Source organism: Crinia signifera, chromosome 3, assembly GCF_055691185.1.
Source record: "Crinia signifera chromosome 3, ASM5569118v1, whole genome shotgun sequence".
Classification (NCBI taxonomy): domain Eukaryota; kingdom Metazoa; phylum Chordata; class Amphibia; order Anura; family Myobatrachidae; genus Crinia; species Crinia signifera.
In genome coordinates, this window is record NC_139219.1 from 275,026,163 (window position 1) to 275,046,912 (window position 20,750).

The 20,750-nt window shown below is 43.3% G+C and overlaps 1 protein-coding gene across 1 annotated transcript in view; it reads right to left on the minus strand.

Moving 5' to 3' along the window:
- FARSB (phenylalanyl-tRNA synthetase subunit beta) overlaps window positions 1-20,750 on the minus strand; it is a 64,984-nt gene that overhangs the window by 12,387 nt on the left and 31,847 nt on the right. Inside the window, exon 16 of the mRNA XM_083178074.1 lies at window positions 8,494-8,646. Within this exon, the coding sequence (XP_083034200.1) occupies window positions 8,494-8,646 (153 nt within the window). The remainder of the gene's footprint in view (window positions 1-8,493; window positions 8,647-20,750) is intronic.

Below are 20,750 nucleotides of genomic sequence, written 5' to 3' on the forward strand. Positions count from 1 at the left end.
GGATAGACACTCATTCCCCTTAAGCCATATATGTCACCTTATTTTCCAAGGTCCACTGGGCTGTGAATAATCACATAATTACAGCTTCTACAGCCAGCCCTATGACTTACATACTTGGAAAGACAGGCCACTTTAACCTATTAATGACATGGGCTTGACTCACCCTACGCTGCCTCCACGTCACCAAGCATGAAAAGGGATAGGTGAAAGTGTCATTTGTTTCAACTAATCTTTATCACATTTTATGGATAATTAAATATCAAAGAGATCGTCCTTATTATCCACTGAAATACTGCATTTCAGTGTCTTTTTTTTGTGAGAGCCTTTAAATTAAAACAGGGAATAAGAATAAAAAAAAAAAAATTCTTTAAAAGGTAATATTATAGGCTTAAACATACCTTGGCAGTCCTATAATTTGATAGGATGTGCGGAAGTGAAGGCTTATAGGGAGCAATTGAGAAGCGGCTTTAAAGACTAAAATCTAAGAAACACTTAAAGGGTCTTTCATCTGCAGCTGAGCTTCACTTGTAACATCGGAAAGCTGCAGATTGTGTTTGATCCGCAGGCACCCTCGCAGCGAGCCACACAAAGACTTTCCTATTGCCTATTGTTGTGCCGTCACTTTCTGCCCTCCATGTTTTAAAGTTGCACATATAAATAAATGTGGTCATCAAAACAAATGCTGGTTAATAATAAATGAATTGCAATAACAATATTTAATTCCACCCAATATAAATTGCAGGAATCAAAGTGTTTTTTTTTTTTTCCTCTCTCCATCTCTCCAGCAAGGAGACTACAATTATCTGGTAACTATACATTTACAGGTGCTATGGACATGACACTAATTCTCCCCATGGAACTTGTATATTAGCTGGAACTGGCATTTTTTCAAGTTTCTTATATTTATACCCATTTTTTAGTCACAAGAGAATTCTCTTTCAAGAAATTTGTTCTTTTTCTGCATTATTATATGTGATGTTTTATTCATTAAATGTAAATAAATTCTTAAATTGGTATTTGTAATTTTTACAGTGAAACCCAAGCACTGTATCATATACACCTTTTTCCTTTTGTTACCTTTTGGGAGCTTTACACCCTTCCTGATACAGAAGCTGTAGCAACATCTGTGGTTCCTATTTTCCTCTTTACAGTTTTTCAAACCCGGGGCCAGATTCTCTAAGCTTCAAACGTGATAAAATGGAGAGTGATAAAACAGCCAGCCAATCAGCTCCCAACTGCCATGTCACAGACTAGCTTACATTCTATTTCAGGTCATTTGTGCAATAGGTTTGTGCCATTACACAGAACAGTACATCCAGAGAGTCTTGAGGTATGTAATGCTTTATACCTTACAGGAAACTGTAATCAAATGAACACAGTTAGTTTTTGTTCTGGCTACATAAACAAGATGAAAGCAGGAATTGAATTAAACTAAATGGGTCAGACTGGGACTGACCTTAATGTGACCTGTCTCACTGGACCTGCACAGACATATAGCTGCATCAGGCAATTGTCACTCGGCCCAGATCCAATGGAACTTTTAGTGAGATATAGTAGTGTCCGAGTTCACTGGAGAAGCCGTCCGAAATTTGACATGTTTCAAAGCAGCAATAATTTAAAGAAATTGGCTGAGTTCAGCTGGTATCCACTTGATGGGACCAAATGTACAAGGTCAACATGAACAAAAGATCGATAGTGGAAAAGGTCATGAGGTATTTTTTTTAAAAATGGTCTTTCTTTTTTTTACACCATAATGCGGATTCCTATAGGAAATAAGGTATAGAGCGCAAAGTAGGGGTAAGTGGTACAGTTATTAAGGGCTGACAGCAAAAAAATAAAAACCCTGAAGAACTTACGTAGGTCTTTCAAATGTCGAACTAAACACGGTTGCTCGGCTGGAATCCCCCATAACGAACTTGGATGCTATTAAATACCGCCAGATTTAACACCAGTCCCACCCCATATCAGAAAGAGGACATTGTGAATTAGGATGATTTGCTGCTTTGGTCCGATAAACCTAATGGGCTCCTATATCACTATGGCCCCTACACACACAGCGATGTAGGGGCATTTTCTGAGCGATGTCGTTTAATTAACTAAAATCGCTCAGAAAATGACGGTCTCCAACGAGTTATGGGGCCTACACATGTAACGATATGCAGAGTAGGGATTGTCACGTGTGGTGCACCAAGAGAGAAAAAAACTTTTACACAATAAAATGTACCTTTTAATTGGTTTACTTAAAACTGCGAAATATAACAGACTACATAAAACATTAAACAAAGTGACTACAGTGCATGTTAAAAACTGCCCATGCAATGCCTGCATGTACTAGACTCCTTATTCCAGAGATCTCTCTAGGTTTTTACCTTTACCCTCTTATTGCTGATGGCTGGATTTGCCTATATTTTCAATATGTCAGGGTTAATTATTAAAGGTATATATAACGGATCAAGTCTGTGTCAGACAACAACTATGTCTGTGGTCCAAAGAGACTAGTCTAACTTTTAGACTGGTCTTGGAGATAGTGGGGTCAATCAGTTTTGTTATATGATCTACTGATTAGGGAGATTAGACATCACACATTAAGTGATATCATCAAATCTCCTGGTGTGTATGTGTTTTGTGCTTTGGAGTAGAACCCACCGGATTCCCTCTCAAATATGTCTCTTGTTCAATGTTTAACTTTGCATATTTATTACACAAAAGATTTTACAGTTTTGTCCGCACCGGACTTTAAAGTATGAGCTGACTGATCTCCAACATATCTCCTAATGTGTACAATACGGTTTCAACAATGTTGCTTTTTTATAGACTTTATATTGGTGGCAAGTAATCGCCTATTATAGTGACAGGTTATGTTCACACCAAGCTGTAGCCAAAAAGGTAACTATTTCAGCGGGCGAATTCACCAGTGTAGTGGCAGATCAGTGTTACACTGCCCACTTCATTATGTGAAAAAGTGCCATAGATATATAAAGTTACCGTGATAGGTACGTATGTTGTATTAAGTGGAATGGCAGACCCCCCGTGTTGTACTGCCTATTCCACTTAGAGAAAAAAGTACAATAGATATGGGGAATTTAGCGTGCCGGTAAACTGATAGGCACGTGTGTCACTGCTTACTAAATGTAAGTTTGAGAGATCCCGGAGTATACGTCCTGCTGCCTTGGAGGTGCTCCACGGAGTCCCCCGGCAGGTCAGGCTATTGAATTTTGGCTAGTGGAACAATATCACAAATATTAATACATTAGAGTCCTGAGAAGGACTAATATTGTGGACACAGATTTAAACCCTGTAACATTAGAGTCCTTAAAAGGACTAGAATTGCGGACACAGATTGGAGTATGTGAGGTACATGCAGCGCAGTCGCACGGCTAGTATTGCCGGCGTGCGCTTCACAGATCTTCCTCAGGGCCCCATAACTCTTCCCCTCAGTGTTTGCACTTCCCCCTATGACGGCAATTGCTACATGTAAACACTTGCAATAAATAAATACAAAATACATACAGTAAAACATTTTACATATTTAAACACTATATTAAAACATGCACAACACTTTACAAAAAGGTGCTTCCATTATCACATTATAGGTGAGATGTAGTAAACCTTAGAGTGACAAAATGGAGAGAGATAAAGAACCAGTCAGTCGGCTCCTGCCATGTTACAGGTTGTGTTCGAGGACGATCAGGAGCTGATCGGTTGGTACTTAATCTGCCTCCATTTAGAACATCTGAGTATATGATGCAGGGTTCTAATGACACCAGTCAGTCAATCACTGACATAAATATATCAAAATAGAATATTTTATTTGACTATAAATAAGGAATGTGCAAGTGCCAGCAACGATAAGCATACCAAATTATAACATGGTGTCAAGGAGATGGGTGGGGGTATCAGAGAATAACAAGATTTGTATTAATGTAAAATACAATACAGATCAAAGGCATTGATTATAGAGGAGACCCCACAGGGAGCTAGTAATAATGACCTATCCAACTGTACCTACTGTCAACATTGTATTATCATTGGATGAGTCTCCCGCTGTGCCTACACAAGTGAGTGGCTTAAACCTCAATTACTTTTCTATTCGGAGTTTCCCTCACTTTTAATTATTATTTAAAGCACTCTCTGCATTTCATGCCCACTTAAGACTTAAGAGAAGCGCACTGAGCTTTTCCATAGGTAGCCAGCAGTTACAGGTGGACTTACAGTGTAATTGTGCCTGCTGGCTTCTGTGAAGTGTGACACGCTTAATGCATGAGGGGGTGCCACCCAGCCTACAGAGGTGCAAGCTACTTTCCTGGGTGGAGGGGTCAATATTCAATTTAGCACACTTTACAGACAACAGGTGCAAACACCTAATACACCTGTTCACAGTTAATTGTTTCATTTAAGTCCAGAAATAGAAACCAATGGAATTCCCCCTCCTTCAAAAGTGTCCGTGCTAACCTACAATATATTAAATATAAATAACATAGAATCAGTAGTCTATCCTCACACGTGTCATTAGGCTAGAGCTATGCAATTAGTCACTCGAGGCGAAATCATATAAAAAAAAAAAATCATAATTTATAAAGTAAAGAAAAATCCACTCTCCCAACCCAAAATTAAAAAGATAAAGCTTTCTGCAATATGTATTTCAATAAATGGGAGTCTATGGACTAAGCTTTAGAGAGAAATGATCACCACCTAATTGCCATGTTACAGGCTGTGTTTGAAAAATGACAGTTAATAGCTGGTTGGCTAGAACTTTGACTCTCCAATGCTGAGTACAAAGACCACTATGGGACACATTTATTAAGCCTGGTGAAGTGATAAAGTGGACAGTAATGACAGAGCAGCCAGTCAGCTTCTAACTGCCATTGTTCAAACTCAGCCTGTAACTTGACAGTTAGGCGCTAATTGGATGGTGCGTTACCACCGACCACTTTAGAACTTCACCTGGCTTAATGCATCTGCCCCTATGTTACTTATCAGCCCTTTCTTGCCACATATTTATCTTGTCCAATACAGGAACATGAAGCTCTGAGATGGTCAGTCATGTTTTGGCCTTAGGGTCACTGTATAAAATATATACTTCAGGTCACATTACAGAGGCTGGCAGTGCGTGACACTGGTGACAATGCTAGCTAACAAGTGCAGCTTTGTATCATATTGTACAGTACATATGTAGCGACACATCAACCAATCTTATTGGAATGGCCCCAATCCCCTTTTATTGCTATCAGCATTACACGGTCACGTATTGGACTTTTGCACAAGTTTTAAACACATCAATTTTTTCCCCATTTTTTTTTAAACCGATAGATAATATGAACCCGAGGCTTCCTTATTAGGTAGATAAATATTCTCCATTACACCCAACACAATATCTTAACATGTTGTTTCGTCATACGGAAAAAGCCAAGTGCACCACATTTTGTTAAGGAAATTTGTCATTAATAATCCCCCTAGACTTACTTTGAGCTGTGATGACGGTGAGGAGAACGGGTGACGTCAGCGGCCCTATCTCCCCACAGCCAAGCCCTTCTGCATTTTTAGGCACCACTCACATAAAAAAATAAACCACACAAGGGTGCCATCTACAAACCCCCCCCCCCCCCCCAATCAACTTGCAGACAGCCAGCGACACAAGGGGATCCAGCGCATGTGCTCTGCATACCATGCGTTGGATAATCGCTCGGGTTATGAATCGCAGCACAGTGGACAGGGCTGAATTAGCCCCTGGGTGCGACTAGAAGGGCTGCTTAGCGCGATTGCTGCAATGATGATGGAAGACAAATCTGAATGCTGAAAATGGATTTATATAGGATATTTTACTCCTTTTGATGGGGTGGTCGATTGGATTCTTATTTTGCTTACATAGGAGACATGATTTCAGCTGCGCTAGACAGATGAGCTAACAATTCATAACAGACAAATCCTGGAGACCAGACAGCAGCTACGCACAGCTTGAGTTACAATTACCAGTCCTGTAAATCTAGCACTAAAGACATCACAATTTCACTGGGATAATTTTTCGCAGCCCCTGCCCCCATTGAGGGGTCCAGAGATCGTGACCCAGGTCAGGTGCACACTCCCTAAGTGTGTTAAAGGGACAGAAGGTGCGTGAAAAACGGAATAATATACATATGTTCACAGCACAACATATGTGGCTAAATCTACAGGGTAACCAGATGAAGGCCAGCTAACATTCCAGCACACTGACAGCACATATATTTTTTAATCACTTTCTCTTTAGCGCTTTTTAATTAAACCCATTCATTAGAAAATGTTTTGCACATGCCCACTGCTCGCTCCCCTCACACCTGTGTGCTACTGCGGCCAGAGCATGTTGTTGGCGAAACCTCCAGCCTATGTGTAATTATCCCCCTCAGTGTAAAGGACTTGCCATTAGCATGTCATAAGTGAATGTGCAGGGCGGGTACCACTCACCCACAGCACAGAAGGAATGCAAACAAGTAGAATGAATACTTACCTGTTCCTTACAGAATTTCCTGGTGATGGGGGATGGAGACAGAAGTGTTGCACAATATCGTCACTTTATTATCCGTCAATCAGGGGAATATGCGCTATCCCCGTGCGTTATGGCTGGGGATACCTCTTCCCCTGATCTAGGACACCCGTCATGCGGGTGTTTAACGTGCGGCGGGACGAGATTTTAAAAAGAGCGCCTGCACCTTACCTGATACATAAAGAATGAAACCCCGTCCCTGATCGCCATCTTTTTCTGGCGCTGCAGATCTCCTGCTTGTAATGTTCAGTGGCGTTTGCTGGTCTCCGGCGTCTTCAAATTAAATCTGCGTATGTGCCGGGTATACAGCATCCCCGGCGAATATTACCCGGCGCTCGCAAAGTCTTAATTTGAAGACGTCGGAGACCAGCAAGCGGCACTGACCTTTAAAAGCAACTGCTCATGCGCCGAGGACACAGTGCAAGGCACGCAACCCGGCGCATGCGCAGTACTACAACCCAGGGAGGAGCGCACCACCGTTATGGGAGGAGGCGTATCCCCGTTGTGTGGGGATAACGCACTCCCATAACGTATACTAAAAAATAATACATCAAGGTGATGGGCAAGGCTGCTAAAGTGGTGAAGCGAAACTAGGCTCATAAAGAACGATGTAGCCCTGATGATAAATCTACCCCTCAGTGCGCTGATACAAGGATATTTGAAGAGCAACGGGATGGTGGCCTTTGTGACACCTATAAACTGGGAGGCGCCCTCCCAAAAAAAAAAAAAAAAGAAGAAGGAGGGAACTCCTTCTACAAGTTCTTTTCTGATGACAATAAACTCTAGATTACAGAACAAATATAAGTTCGGGATGGGGAAGAGGGCATAGATTATCTTTAATAAAGCTTAATCCTTTGAGTGCCAATGTTGCTCGAGATATCCTCAAAATATCTGACACATCGCTGTGCATCGATATGTGCGGAGTAATCTGAGTGATCTAGCATCGCTCAGCAAAATCTCCCCATGTGTATGCCCCTTTACAAGTCATTTTCAGGGATTGCTTATAAAACAATGTTCATTTCAAATTAGGAGACAAAGGGGTACATTTACTAAGATGTGAGTTTGATTGAAGATGAGATGTTGCCTATAGCAGCCAGATTCTAATTTATTTAGCACCGTTTACAAGATAATACAATCTGACTGGTTGCTATGGACAACATCGCTTCTTCAATAGAACTGCCATCTTAGTAAATGTATCCCAAAGTGGTTGTTGTATATTTGTACTATCAGCGTCTAAGTTTTACAACTACAGTATATAACCTTTATTTCAGGTCTCTATGGCCTTTACAATGAACTCGTCGGTTATATTAAAAAACACAAAATGTCTCAAAAACAGGTTGTCCTATTTGTAAGTCCTTGCAGCTCCCACTTAGTCTAGCAATACAAACTGGCAGCAATATTTGTTGAATACCTGCAGCTAATCAGAAGGATGTGAAAAACATATATTCCAATCATTAGGGGCAGCACGGATGGTGTAATGGTTAGCATTACTGCCTCACAGCGCTGAGGTTCAATTACCACCATGGCCCGAACTGTGCAGAGTTTGTATATTCACCCTGTGCTTGCTGTGGGTTTTCTCCGGGTACTCCGGTTTCCTCCCACAATCCAAAAATATACTGGTAGGCTAATTGGCTCCCAACTAAATGAACCCTAGAATGTATGTGTGTGCGTGTACATGTAGGTGTGTATGCAATTGCTGGTGTCAGATACCCAATGCAACCGATATCAGCGGCAACGGGGATAACCCAGTGTGTACTGGACATAAGGGGTTGATTTAATTGCTGGTGTGCCCATGAGTAATTGCACGCACATGCCACACTTACCGGTAGCTCCAAGATCACACATTTCGGTATGGACAATGTATGCAATTTCAGGGTAGTTTGATCTACAGTTTTCTATCCCGATACCGGTGTTCTTCTACTGACATACACAACCTCACTGGTGCGTCGGACACAGATAGAGAGACAGCCTCTTACCGGAAGCGGCTTTAATCTGGTAGCCTTTCTCTGTGCCAGGGCACACATCCAACAGCTGCATGATGCGGTCCAGAAGGCCATGGATCACCTCAAAGCCTGGGTTCTTGTTGTAGTACACAGCGCACAGGTGTCTGTGGTTACGCGCTCCGACATCTTAAGGGATGAGGAGAAGATCATTCTTGGTTAAAGTGAGTCTACAAAGATGGACCAGTTATCTATACATCAGACAGATCACAAAGGAAATCAAATTACCTATAACTGTGACTTATGATTGGAGGACAGAAGGAAGCTCTGTAAGCAGAGGACAGGGCAGTACACACAATAAAACAAAAGTGAGGACAGATGGAAAACTGTAACTTGTTCTACCTTCCCTCCTCCTTATGAGCTCCTGTCCCACCACAATCCACCAGTTGGACGTCCGTGTGTCACTCACTTCAATAAGTGCAGCTCACTTCAATAAGGCTAGTCAAGCCTCAGTACAACCACATGTAAAAACAAGATAAGAAGTAGCGCACATATGAGCAAAGTAGTCAGATTTTACTAAAAAAATGTATATAAGCTCACATACAGGAAAGTAAGAGACAGCCGGCATGAGAATAATCACCGCTCATAGGCACTGACGAAGTCCTATGACGAAACGCATTGGGGCGTTTCCATCTGACATACCGGATCACTTGCTGTCCGCTGGATATCGTCCGTCTTCTGCTGCTGTGCGAAGAACACCGCTGCCGCTGTTACATCCGTGTCGGAGTGGCTGGAGTCCCCAGTGTCCGCACCTCGGCGTGCCTATGAGCGGTGATTATTCTCATGCCGGCTGTCTTTTATATGAGAGCTTATATACATTTTTTCAGTAAAATCTGACTACTTTGCTTATGTGTGCGCTCCTTCTTATCTTGTTTTTACATACACACACACACACACACACACATATATATATATTAACCAAGCAGTACTTTAGGAGAATGCTTTGTATAAAATATTTATTTATTAAGTTTCTTATATAGTGCACACATATTCCGCAGCGCTTTACAGAAATAAATAAGGCACCTACAAACTAGAAAGGCATGCCTCTTATGATTTCTCTATCTTTTCATAAAATTTAAATCTTTAAATGCACCAGGCAAGTCCTTAAGACTAGAGACAATGTTTTGTCAACATTCTATATCATGTCAACAGTTTATCAGTGTCAAAATGTTAACAGCATGTCAACATTACAACCATGTCGAACTTATGAATGTTGATGAATGTGTTTCAAATTCATTCTTCTCTCCTTCAGCAGTGCCACTTAAGCATCACTTCTTGTATTTCCTTGGATTTAAAAATAATTAAAAAAATAATTATATTTATAAGAAATCTTGTATATATTTTTCCAATGAATGACTTACTGAACAAAAATGTATTAATTTAATTGAACATTATTTAACAAGGGTGTGTGTGCCAGGCCCTTCATTGGTTGCCTGTATCTTACCGTATTCAATATAAAAACACTTCTACTCGCATATAAAGCTATTAACCACACTGCACCAGCATATATCTCTCTACTTATCACAAAATATCTCCCATCTCGACCACTCCGCTCTGCACATGATCTGCGTCTCTCTTCTGCACGGATCACTAGCTCCCATTCACTATTACAGGACTTACATAGGACTGCTCTCACCCTATGGAACGCCTTCCACGCACAATAAGACTCTCCACTAGCCTCCAAACTTTCAAGCATTCCCTGAAAACTCACCTCTTCAGGCAAGCCTATCATATTCAAGTTCTACACGCATAACCCTCTGAGGCACTTATGTATTATATAGCTTCCCTTCTGGACCTGTAACTTGGTGGGACTGCTATGCTATTACTGGTGCCTGTCCTTGTGTCTCCCTCCTATGTCCCTATAGATTGAAAGCTTGCAGCAGGGCCCTCTAACCTCCAAGTCTGTCTGCTGTTACCCAGTTTGTTTTATCACAGATGCATCGCATCCAGCCCAAAATAAACAGGCACAGTGCATATCACATGCACCTAGCGCTAATCCTATATAACACAAGGCTAACGTTGCTCATCACCTCTATGGGGGTAGAGAAGTGTTGTGCATGCTGGCAACCACTAGGTGGTGCCCAATAGAGCAATTCAAGTGTTTCTCCGTTTGGGTGCACACAGCAGTTATGTTGTTTTGTCATTTTGATGGGCTGGTAACTAGTAAATTTATAGACTTAAATGCGGCTTTACACAAACCCCACTAGTGTTTAAGTGGATTTCCACAGTGAGCAATATTACATAAAGAATACTGATAGAAACGGAGTATAGTGGGAAAGCTGAGAGCAGCATGACAAGTAGCAATCAGGAAGATTAAGAGTGAGAGAAGGAAAATAACAGGAGAAAGGCGTAAACAGTAGAAGAACAAGATAAGGGAAATCCCAAATCAGCTGCAGACGTGCTCTTTGTAGAAATAAGGAAAGAAATTGAGAACAGACGGGAGAGAGAGCCGATCCAGCTGCACATTGTAAAGCTTCAAACGCTCTGTATCTCCAGTGCACTCTCCATGTCCGGAGGACGGAGGCCCAAACCTCTTTATCTGTTCTTATAGCTACCCCTGCAGTGAGCAGCAATTACTCATACGCACCGCATCAATACAGACACAGGGGACTACATGTAACACAGCATATACATGTACACAACATATCATACAAAACATAACAAAAGATCGGAGGAGGAATGGCCGCAATAGACCAAGAGCACCTAACCTGACCTAAGCTGCACACTGAGGTAACCAGGACACAAGGGGCCAAATGCCAATGCATCTTATAAAAGGAAACCACACGGGCTGCCACTCATGAGTGCCCTGTATTGCCAGATAAGACATGTTGCCGCATGTAGGATGTCAGGGAAATTGAACGGACATTGGGCCTTATTCTAGTTCACTCTCAGAGGGGCAAAACCATGTGCACTGCAGGGGGGCAGATGTAACAGGTGCAGATAGAATTAGATTGGGGCAAGTTATTTTGTTTCTGTGCAGGGAAAATACTGACTGCTTTATGTTTACACTGCAATATAGATCTCACTTTAAAGAAAAACCTCACCCAAATCTAATTCTCTCTGCACATTTTACATCTTCCCCACCTGCAGTGCACATGGTTTTGTCCATTTGAGAAGGAATTTGCCTCTAAGAGTGAACTAGAATAAGGCCCAAAGTTTCCCAATTGCATTTAGTATTCCATGTGTCACCATTCTTGCAGACTACAGACCGTAAACTCATTTGAAAGAGCGCCATTTTTTGTTTCTTTGTGATGCTTCCTCAATGTACAGCACTATGTTCTATCCTTTCAGTAAGTGAAATATAATAAGGCATAGTATAAGGGTAAGGGGTATACATCTAGTAATCTTCCACACAGCAACCATAACAGTTATAACCATTATGGTACTGCCCCACAAGAGTTGATGCTGGGTTAGTTGGGTACTGGAGCCGGATGTACAGTATGAAACCATAGACATGCGGTCCTGTTCACAAGGACAATGGTACAAGGGTGTAAGTCACTGCCTCCCACCCAATCAGCAGTCCTATCCGTTTTAGTGAACATTCCTTTGTGCTTATTGATTAATGGTAGGTCATAGTGGCCCACTGCAAAACTTGGGAATGCTGAATGTAATAGTCAGATTATTCTAAAATGGGATAGGAATCATTAAAAAGTAATGGTTTTGCAGCACGTTCTAAAAGAGATTTAACTGATAATATATGTGAGCATTTGATCACTGCCGTGCTGATGTCATCTCGCAAGACTGCGTTTCTCATTCAGAGTATAGACTGTAGAACCGATCATCGCCCACTCTCCAGGTGTTGTATATCAACTCCGCCAGGATAGTAGGTGTCAACTTGCCCTGGTTAGTGCGGTCACCGCCTGGCTGTGAATGAAGAAGTGTGGAAAAAGCAAAAATGACCACTGTCCTTCCCTCCATGGCACAACGCAGGCTGCCATAAGAGCTGATGCCCTCCACTAACACGGACTGTGCTGCACCTGTAATTCCTTCACTGCACCATATGCAGCCTAGTATGTGTCCAACAGGGAAGCGCGTGTAATATAATGTGCCCTGCTGAGCGCATATCCAGAGGGATTAGGATGCTGCTGCACCATTATGCCCCAGGTCACACAAACCATAGGTGCTCCCCAAAATCTCTGGCAGTACCGGGATACCCTGGATAAGGACAGAGTGAGAATTCTGCAATCCACAAGGGGCGAGTGTCAAAAACTATTTTGCCTACATGATATTATTACTAGTAGCAAACAATCAGTTCACTAAGGAATAAGGCTGAATAACACTTTAAATATACATTTGGAAACCGTTCTATACACACTTTATATAAAGTGTATAGGTTAGGATTTCAAGAGTGATAAAGCAGAGAGAGATTAAGTGCCAGCCAATCAGCTCCGTTCTTGCTGAAGCGTTCTGACCAATCTAGCTTCGCTCTCATTGCTTCAGCATTCCCCGTGTGTAGGCCCGTTAAGAGCTGTGTTCATGCAGAGGTCTGCGTCACTCGGCAGAACTTATATAATGATCCATGTGCAGGTGAGTTTGGGGGTTAAATAAACAATACAGAATTGAAAAACAATTATAATAAGCATTCCTATCGCAACGTAAAGCCCAGAAAACAATGAGAAACAAAATAAGACAAAATGACCTCTCCACAGACACCTATCTGTAGTACGATGGAAGCCTCTGGTGGAAGAAGGCAACATAACATGTACCAGTTCCTTCTCTTGGGTAGCTCTAATGCTGACATTATCCTGCCCCCTGCTGGTCAACACTAGAAAGTGCAGGTATTATTACAATTTACAGTAAAGTGATTTGAGGGGGACGAAAAACACAACGCTCATCGGAATTCTATCCTAACTTGTAAATGTAATGTTGGGGGGAAAAAAATAGGGAAACAAAACAAACCATGTAATTGGAAAATTACAGCGTCAGCCCAAAACAGGACATATGCTATGGGTACAGGACATATGCTATGGGTACTATGGGTAGTGTCAACCACTATTAGTTGATAGTGAAAAGGTTGACACATCAAAAAGGTCAACATACATAAGGTTGATTGGGTCAAAAGGTCAACACAAGCAAAAGGTCTACATTAGTTTTGACTTTTTTGGTGTTATTTTGACCCAGGTCGACATGGACACCGTATAAATGTACGGTGTGCACTTGCCATGTTTCAGGCATGGTGCCTTGCGGTGGTCGGTACACTTTTATTCTCTCTCTATGGTAAACTACGAACAATCATTAAAAAAAAAAGAAAAGTCAAAATTTCCCCATGTCGACCTTTTGACTACACCCCTATGCTATTGGGATATGAAAATCAGGTTCGGGATGAGTCACCGACAGTCGGGATTCCGATGGTCGTTTCTTCAACACCGGAACCCTGACTGCCAGTAGCCCGACAGTTGGGATCCCAACTTGCACAAGCTATTTTCCCTTGGGGGGTCCAGAACCCTCATAAAGGGAGAATAGAATATGCACCTCTCAGCTAGTCACTGAGCCCACAAGGGGCTTTGAATTCGCACACCCTCTGCCGGGCTCCTGACAGTCGGGATTCCAATGTTGGAGAAACAACTGTCGGAATCCCGACTGTAGGTAAGTTATACCATACCCAGAAACTCAGGGAGAAATCACTGAACTAGAGTGCTGCCATCTATCTACCACTAAAAGTATAGCAGTATATACAGGAAAACTAGTAGTCTGTAGTACTGTGTGTATGTTATTAGTAGAGATGTGCACCGGACACTTTTTCGCGTTTTGGGTTCTGATTACCTTCAGGTTTTGGGTTCTAATGGGTTTTGCCAAAACACCCCCTAAAGGTTTTGGGTTTTGGGTTCTGATTTTTTTGAAAAAAGCATAAAAATGGTTAACATTGCATAATTTAGGTGTTTTTTTGCTCCTATGCTATTATTAACCCCATCAGCTTTCTTCTCCACTCATTTACAGTCTATTCTGAAGACCTCACACCTCACAATATTGTTTTTAGGCCAAAATGCTGCACCGAGGTAGCTGGATGACTATGATAAGCAAGACAAATGGGCGGCACAAACACGTGGCCCATCTAGGAGTGGCACTGCAGTGGCAGATAGAAAAACTAGGCCCCAAAGAGCACATTATTCAAAAGAAAAAAAGAGGTGCAAGATGGAATTGTCCAAGGGCCCTCCCACCCAAACTAGGCCCCAAAGAGCACATCATTCAAAAGACAAAAAAGAGGTGCAAGATGGAATTGTCCTACGGCACTCCCACCCAAACTAGGCCCCAAAGAGCACATTATTCAAAAGACAAAAAAGAGGTGCAAGATGGAAGTGTCCAAGGGCACTCCCACCCAAACTAGGCCCCAAAGAGCACATTATTCAAAAGACAAAAAAGAGGTGCAAGATGGAAGTGTCCAAGGGCACTCCCACCCAAACTAGGCCCCAAAGAGCACATTATTCAAAAGACAAAAAAGAGGTGCAAGATGGAATTGTCCTACGGCACTCCCACCCAAACTAGGCCCCAAAGAGCACATTATTCAAAAGATAAAAAAGAGGTGCAAGATGGAAGTGTCCAAGGGCACTCCCACCCAAACTAGGCCCCAAAAAGCACATTATTCAAAAGACAAAAAAGAGGTGCAAGATGGAATTGTCCTACGGCACTCCCACCCAAACTAGGCCCCAAAGAGCACATTATTCAAAAGACAAAAAAGAGGTGCAAGATGGAATTGTCCTACGGCACTCCCACCCAAACTAGGCCCCAAAGAGCACATTATTCAAAAGACAAAAAAGAGGTGCAAGATGGAAGTGTCCAAGGGCACTCCCACCCAAACTAGGCCCCAAAGAGCACATTATTCAAAAGACAAAAAAGAGGTGCAAGATGGAATTGTCCTACGGCACTCCCACCCAAACTAGGCCCCAAAGAGCACATTATTCAAAAGACAAAAAAGAGGTGCAAGATGGAATTGTCCTTGGGCCCTCCCACCCACCCTTATGTTGTATAAACAGGACACGCACACTTTAACAAACCAATCATTTCAGCCACAGGGTCTGCCACACGACTGTGGCTGAAATGATTGGTTCGTTTGGGCCCCCACATCACAAGCTGCCATTTAATATGTCCCTGCACAAACTGGCTCTACAGAGGCAAAAGGTCGTCCTCATCCTCATCCAGCGATTCCTCACCACCATCAGTATCTTGTTCTTCCTCACCCTCACAGAGTATTAATTCGTCCCCGCTGGAATCCACCACCACAGGTTCCTGTGTACTTTGTGGACGCTGGTCTTTCTCGTAGAATTGATAATTCATTTTTATGAACATCATCTTCTCCACATTTTTTGGAAGCAACCTCCTACGCTTATTGCTGACAAGGTTCCCAGCTGCACTAAAAACTCTTTCGGAGTACACACTGGAGGAAGGGCAACTGAGGTAATATAGAGCCAGTTTGTACAGGGGCTTCCAAATTTCCTTTTTTTTCTGCCAGTACTGGTAAGGACTCTCTGACATGCCTACTTGGGTGCTGTCACCCATATAATCCTCCACCATTCTGTCAATGGTGATAGCATCATAGGCAGTGGAAGTAGACATGTCAGAAATTGTTGGAAGGTCCTTCAGCCCAGACCAAATGTCCAAACTTGGTCCTTTATCACCACCAGCGGGGGGTTTAGGAAATCGCAGTTGTTTCCTTGCAGAACCAGTTGCTGGAGAAAATGAAGGAGAAGGTGCTGCTGAGTCACTTTCCACTTCAGAAGATGACAGTTTTCTAACCAGCAGTTCTTTGCACTTCTGCAGGCTTGTGTCCGCCGGAAAGAGTGACACCACGTAGGCTTTAAACCGAGGATCGAGCACGGTGGCCAAAATGTACTCCTCTGATTTCAAAATTTGTACCACCCTCGAATCCTGGCAAAGCGTATGAAGGACTTCATCCACAAGTCCCACATGCTTAGAGGACTCGCTCCGTCTCAGCTCCTCCTTCACTTTCTCCAACTGTTTCTGCAAAAGCCTGATGAGGGGAATGACCTGACTCAAGCTGGCAGTGTCTGAACTGACTTCACGTGTGGCAAGTTCGAAGGGTTGGAGAATCTTGCACAACACTGAAATCATTCTCCACTGTGCTTGAGTCAGGTGCATACCCCCTCCTTTGCCTATGTCATAGGTGGATGTATAGGCTTGAATGGCCCTTTGCTGCTCCTCCATCCTCTGAAGCATATAGAGGGTTGAGTTCCACCGCGTTACGACCTCTTGCTTCAGCTGATGGAGGGGCAGGTTCAACAGTGTTTGCTGCCGCTCCAGTCTTTGGCATGCAGCCGCCGAATGACGAAAGTGGCCACAAATTTTTCGGGCCACCGAAAGAGTCCCCTGCACAGCTCTGTTGTCTCTTAGAAAACTCTGGACCACCAAATTTATCGTGTGAGCAAAACAGGGCACATGCTGGAATTTGCCCTGCTTTAATGCCCGCACGATATTGCAGGCATTGTCTGACACCACAAATCCCCAGGAGAGTCTAAGAGGGGTAAGCCATTGCCCAATGATTACCCTCAGTTTCTGTAAGAGGTTATCGGCGGTGTGCCTCTTACGGAAAGCGGTTACACACAACGTAGCCTGCCTAGGAAGGAGCTGGCATTTCCCAGGTCCTACTACTGGTGCTGCTGCTGTTGTTGCTGCTGGACAAGGTGATTCATCTACCCAGTGGGCTGTCACGGTCATGTAATCCCTAGTCTGCCCTTTTCCACTTGTCCACATGTCCGTTGTTAAGTGGACAGTGGGTATGACCGCATTTTTCAGGGCACTGAGAACACTTTTATGCACTTTACTGTACAGCTTCGGTATCGCCTGTCTAGCGAAGTGGAATCTTGACAGTATTTTGTAACGGGGACACACTAAGTCCATCAATCGTCTAAATCCTACTCCAGCAGTTATGGACACCGGAAGCACATCTAATACAATCAGATCTGCTAAGGCCTCAGTTACCCGCTTTGCCATTGGATGACTGCTGTCATACTTCATCTTCATGGCAAAGGACTGTTGGACAGTCAATTGCTTAGTGAAATAAGTGTTCCGACTTCCCCTCCGGGATGATGAATGACTCCCAGCAGCAACAGCAGCAGCGGCAGCAGTAGGAGGCGTAGCAATGCAGGATCCTCCAGAAGAATCCCGGATAGGAGAGGAGTCAGTCAGGCAAGTAACATGGCCTATAGGACTACTCCCAATCCTCATTGAGGAAGAAATTGACGAGGAGGGACTTTGCGGTGTAGTTGGGCACGTGGACACAACAGGACAAAGGGATTTAGTTGTCCCTGGACTGTGTACATTCTTAGCCACAGTTTCTGAACTAAACAGCAACTTATGAACGCTCTTCAAGTGACGTAGAAGGGAGGATGTCCCTAGGTGGGAAACGTCCTTACCCCTGCTTATTTGAGCTTTGCATAAGCTACATATGGCAAAACAATTGTTGGACGGTTTGGGATAAAAATAATTCCAGACCGAAGAGGTGGATTTATTGGTCTTCTGTCCAGGCATGGTGATGCCCTTTGGGATCTCACGGACAACAACTGTCTTGCCCGGTGCCTCATTTAAGCAAACCGCATCAGCATCGTCCTCCTCGTCAATTTCTCCCTCAGCACCAGCTTCATCAATATCCTCCTCCTGGTGTACAACACTGACACCTTCATTATCGACATCTGCAACTGCACTGTCTGTGATCCTTCCAGCACATGCAGAGGGTGTGCTGCGAATGCTGAAAGGAGCATCCTCTTCCCGTACAGTGATGGGAAGGTCAGGCATCGCAACCACCAACACCCTTGGACTCTCCACTGGGATTTGTGATACCATGTCTTCTTTGGAAGGCAGAGTTGTTTGCTGGATTTTTGTTGGTGACACCTTAAATCTCTTAAATTTTAAAGTGGGAGAAGGAGGAGGAGGAGGAGGAGGAGGAGGAGGAGGAGGAGGAGGACTTTGATCATCTTGTGAAGCTGAGCCACTAGTCATGAACATAGGCCATGGCCGTAGCCGTTCCTTGCCACTCCGCGTTGTAAATGGCACACTGGCAACTTTAAGTTTCTCCTCCAATGATTTGCTTTTTCTTTTTAAGGGCCTTTTACTCAACTTTGGCTTTTTGGATTTTACATGCCCTCTACTTTGACACTGGGCATCGGCCTTGGCAGACGACGTCGATGGCATTTCATCGCCTATGTCATGATGACTAGTGGCATCAGCTTCAGAAGCACGACGAAGTGGCTCCTCATCTTTTCCTTTTTTTTTATCCTCCATATTTTGGATATCTAACGGTAGGCAGCGGTGTCAGCAAACTGGATACCGAGATATCAGCTGGTTGTTGTCACTATCCAGTGACAACAGCAGCAAGATACAAAAGTGGATATATATCAGTAACACAACAAGTGGCGTCAGCAAACCAGAGTTATGTACTGCGATATCTAACGGTAGGCAGCGGTGGCAGCAAACTGGATACCGAGATATCAGCTGGTTGTTGTCACTAGCCAGTGACAACAGCAGCAAGATACAATATTTATTTTGTGGATAGTTACACTGGTAGGTAACACAACAGGTGGCGTCAGCAAACCGGAGTTATTTACTGCGATATATGTAACGGCAGCGGTGTCAGCAAACTGGATACCGAGATATCAGCTGGTTGTTGTCACTATCCAGTGACAACAGCAGCAAGATACAAAAGTGGATATATATCAGTAACACAACAAGTGGCGTCAGCAAACCAGAGTTATTTACTGCGATATATGTAACGGCAGCGGTGGCAGCAAACTGGATACCCAGATATCAGCTGGTTGTTGTCACTAGCCAGTGACAACAGCAGCAAGATACAATATTTATTTTGTGGATAGTTACACTGGTAGGTAACACAACAAGTGGCGTCAGCAAACCGGAGTTATTTACTGCGATATATGTAACGGCAGCAGTGGCAGCAAACTGGATACCCAGATATCAGCTGGTTGTCACTAGCCAGTGACAACAGCAGCAAGATACAATATTTATTTTGTGGATAGTTACACTGGTAGGTAACACAACAAGTGGCGTCAGCAAACCGGAGTTATTTACTGCGATATATGTAACGGCAGCAGTGGCAGCAAACTGGATACCCAGATATCAGCTGGTTGTCACTAGCCAGTGACAACAGCAGCAAGATACAATATTTATTTTGTGGATAGTTACACTGGTAGGTAACACAACAAGTGGCGTCAGCAAACCGGAGTTATTTACTGCGATATATGTAACGGCAGCAGTGGCAGCAAACTGGATACCCAGATATCAGCTGGTTGTTGTCACTAGCCAGTGACAACAGCAGCAAGATACAATATTTATTTTGTGGATAGTTACACTGGTAGGTAACACAACAGGTGGCGTCAGCAAACCGGAGTTATTTACTGCGATATATGTAACGGCAGCGGTGGCAGCAAACTGGATACCCAGATATCAGCTGGTTGTTGTCACTAGCCAGTGACAACAGCAGCAAGATACAATATTTATTTTGTGGATAGTTACACTGGTAGGTAACACAACAGGTGGCGTCAGCAAACCGGAGTTATTTACTGCGATATATGTAACGGCAGCGGTGGCAGCAAACTGGATACCCAGATATCAGCTGGTTGTTGTCACTAGCCAGTGACAACAGCAGCAAGATACAATATTTATTTTGTGGATAGTTACACTGGTAGGTAACACAACAAGTGGCGTCAGCAAACCGGAGTTATTTACTGCGATATATGTAACGGCAGCAGTGGCAGCAAACTGGATACCCAGATATCAGCTGGTTGTCACTAGCCAGTGACAACAGCAGCAAGATACAATATTTATTTTGTGGATAGTTACACTGGTAGGTAACACAACAAGTGGCGTCAGCAAACCGGAGTTATTTACTGCGATATATGTAACGGCAGCAGTGGCAGCAAACTGGATACCCAGATATCAGCTGGTTGTTGTCACTAGCCAGTGACAACAGCAGCAAGATACAATATTTATTTTGTGGATAGTTACACTGGTAGGTAACACAACAAGTGGCGTCAGCAAACCGGAGTTATTTACTGCGATATATGTAACGGCAGCAGTGGCAGCAAACTGGATACCCAGATATCAGCTGGTTGTTGTCACTAGCCAGTGACAACAGCAGCAAGATACAATATTTATTTTGTGGATAGTTACACTGGTAGGTAACACAACAGGTGGCGTCAGCAAACCGGAGTTATTTACTGCGATATATGTAACGGCAGCGGTGGCAGCAAACTGGATACCCAGATATC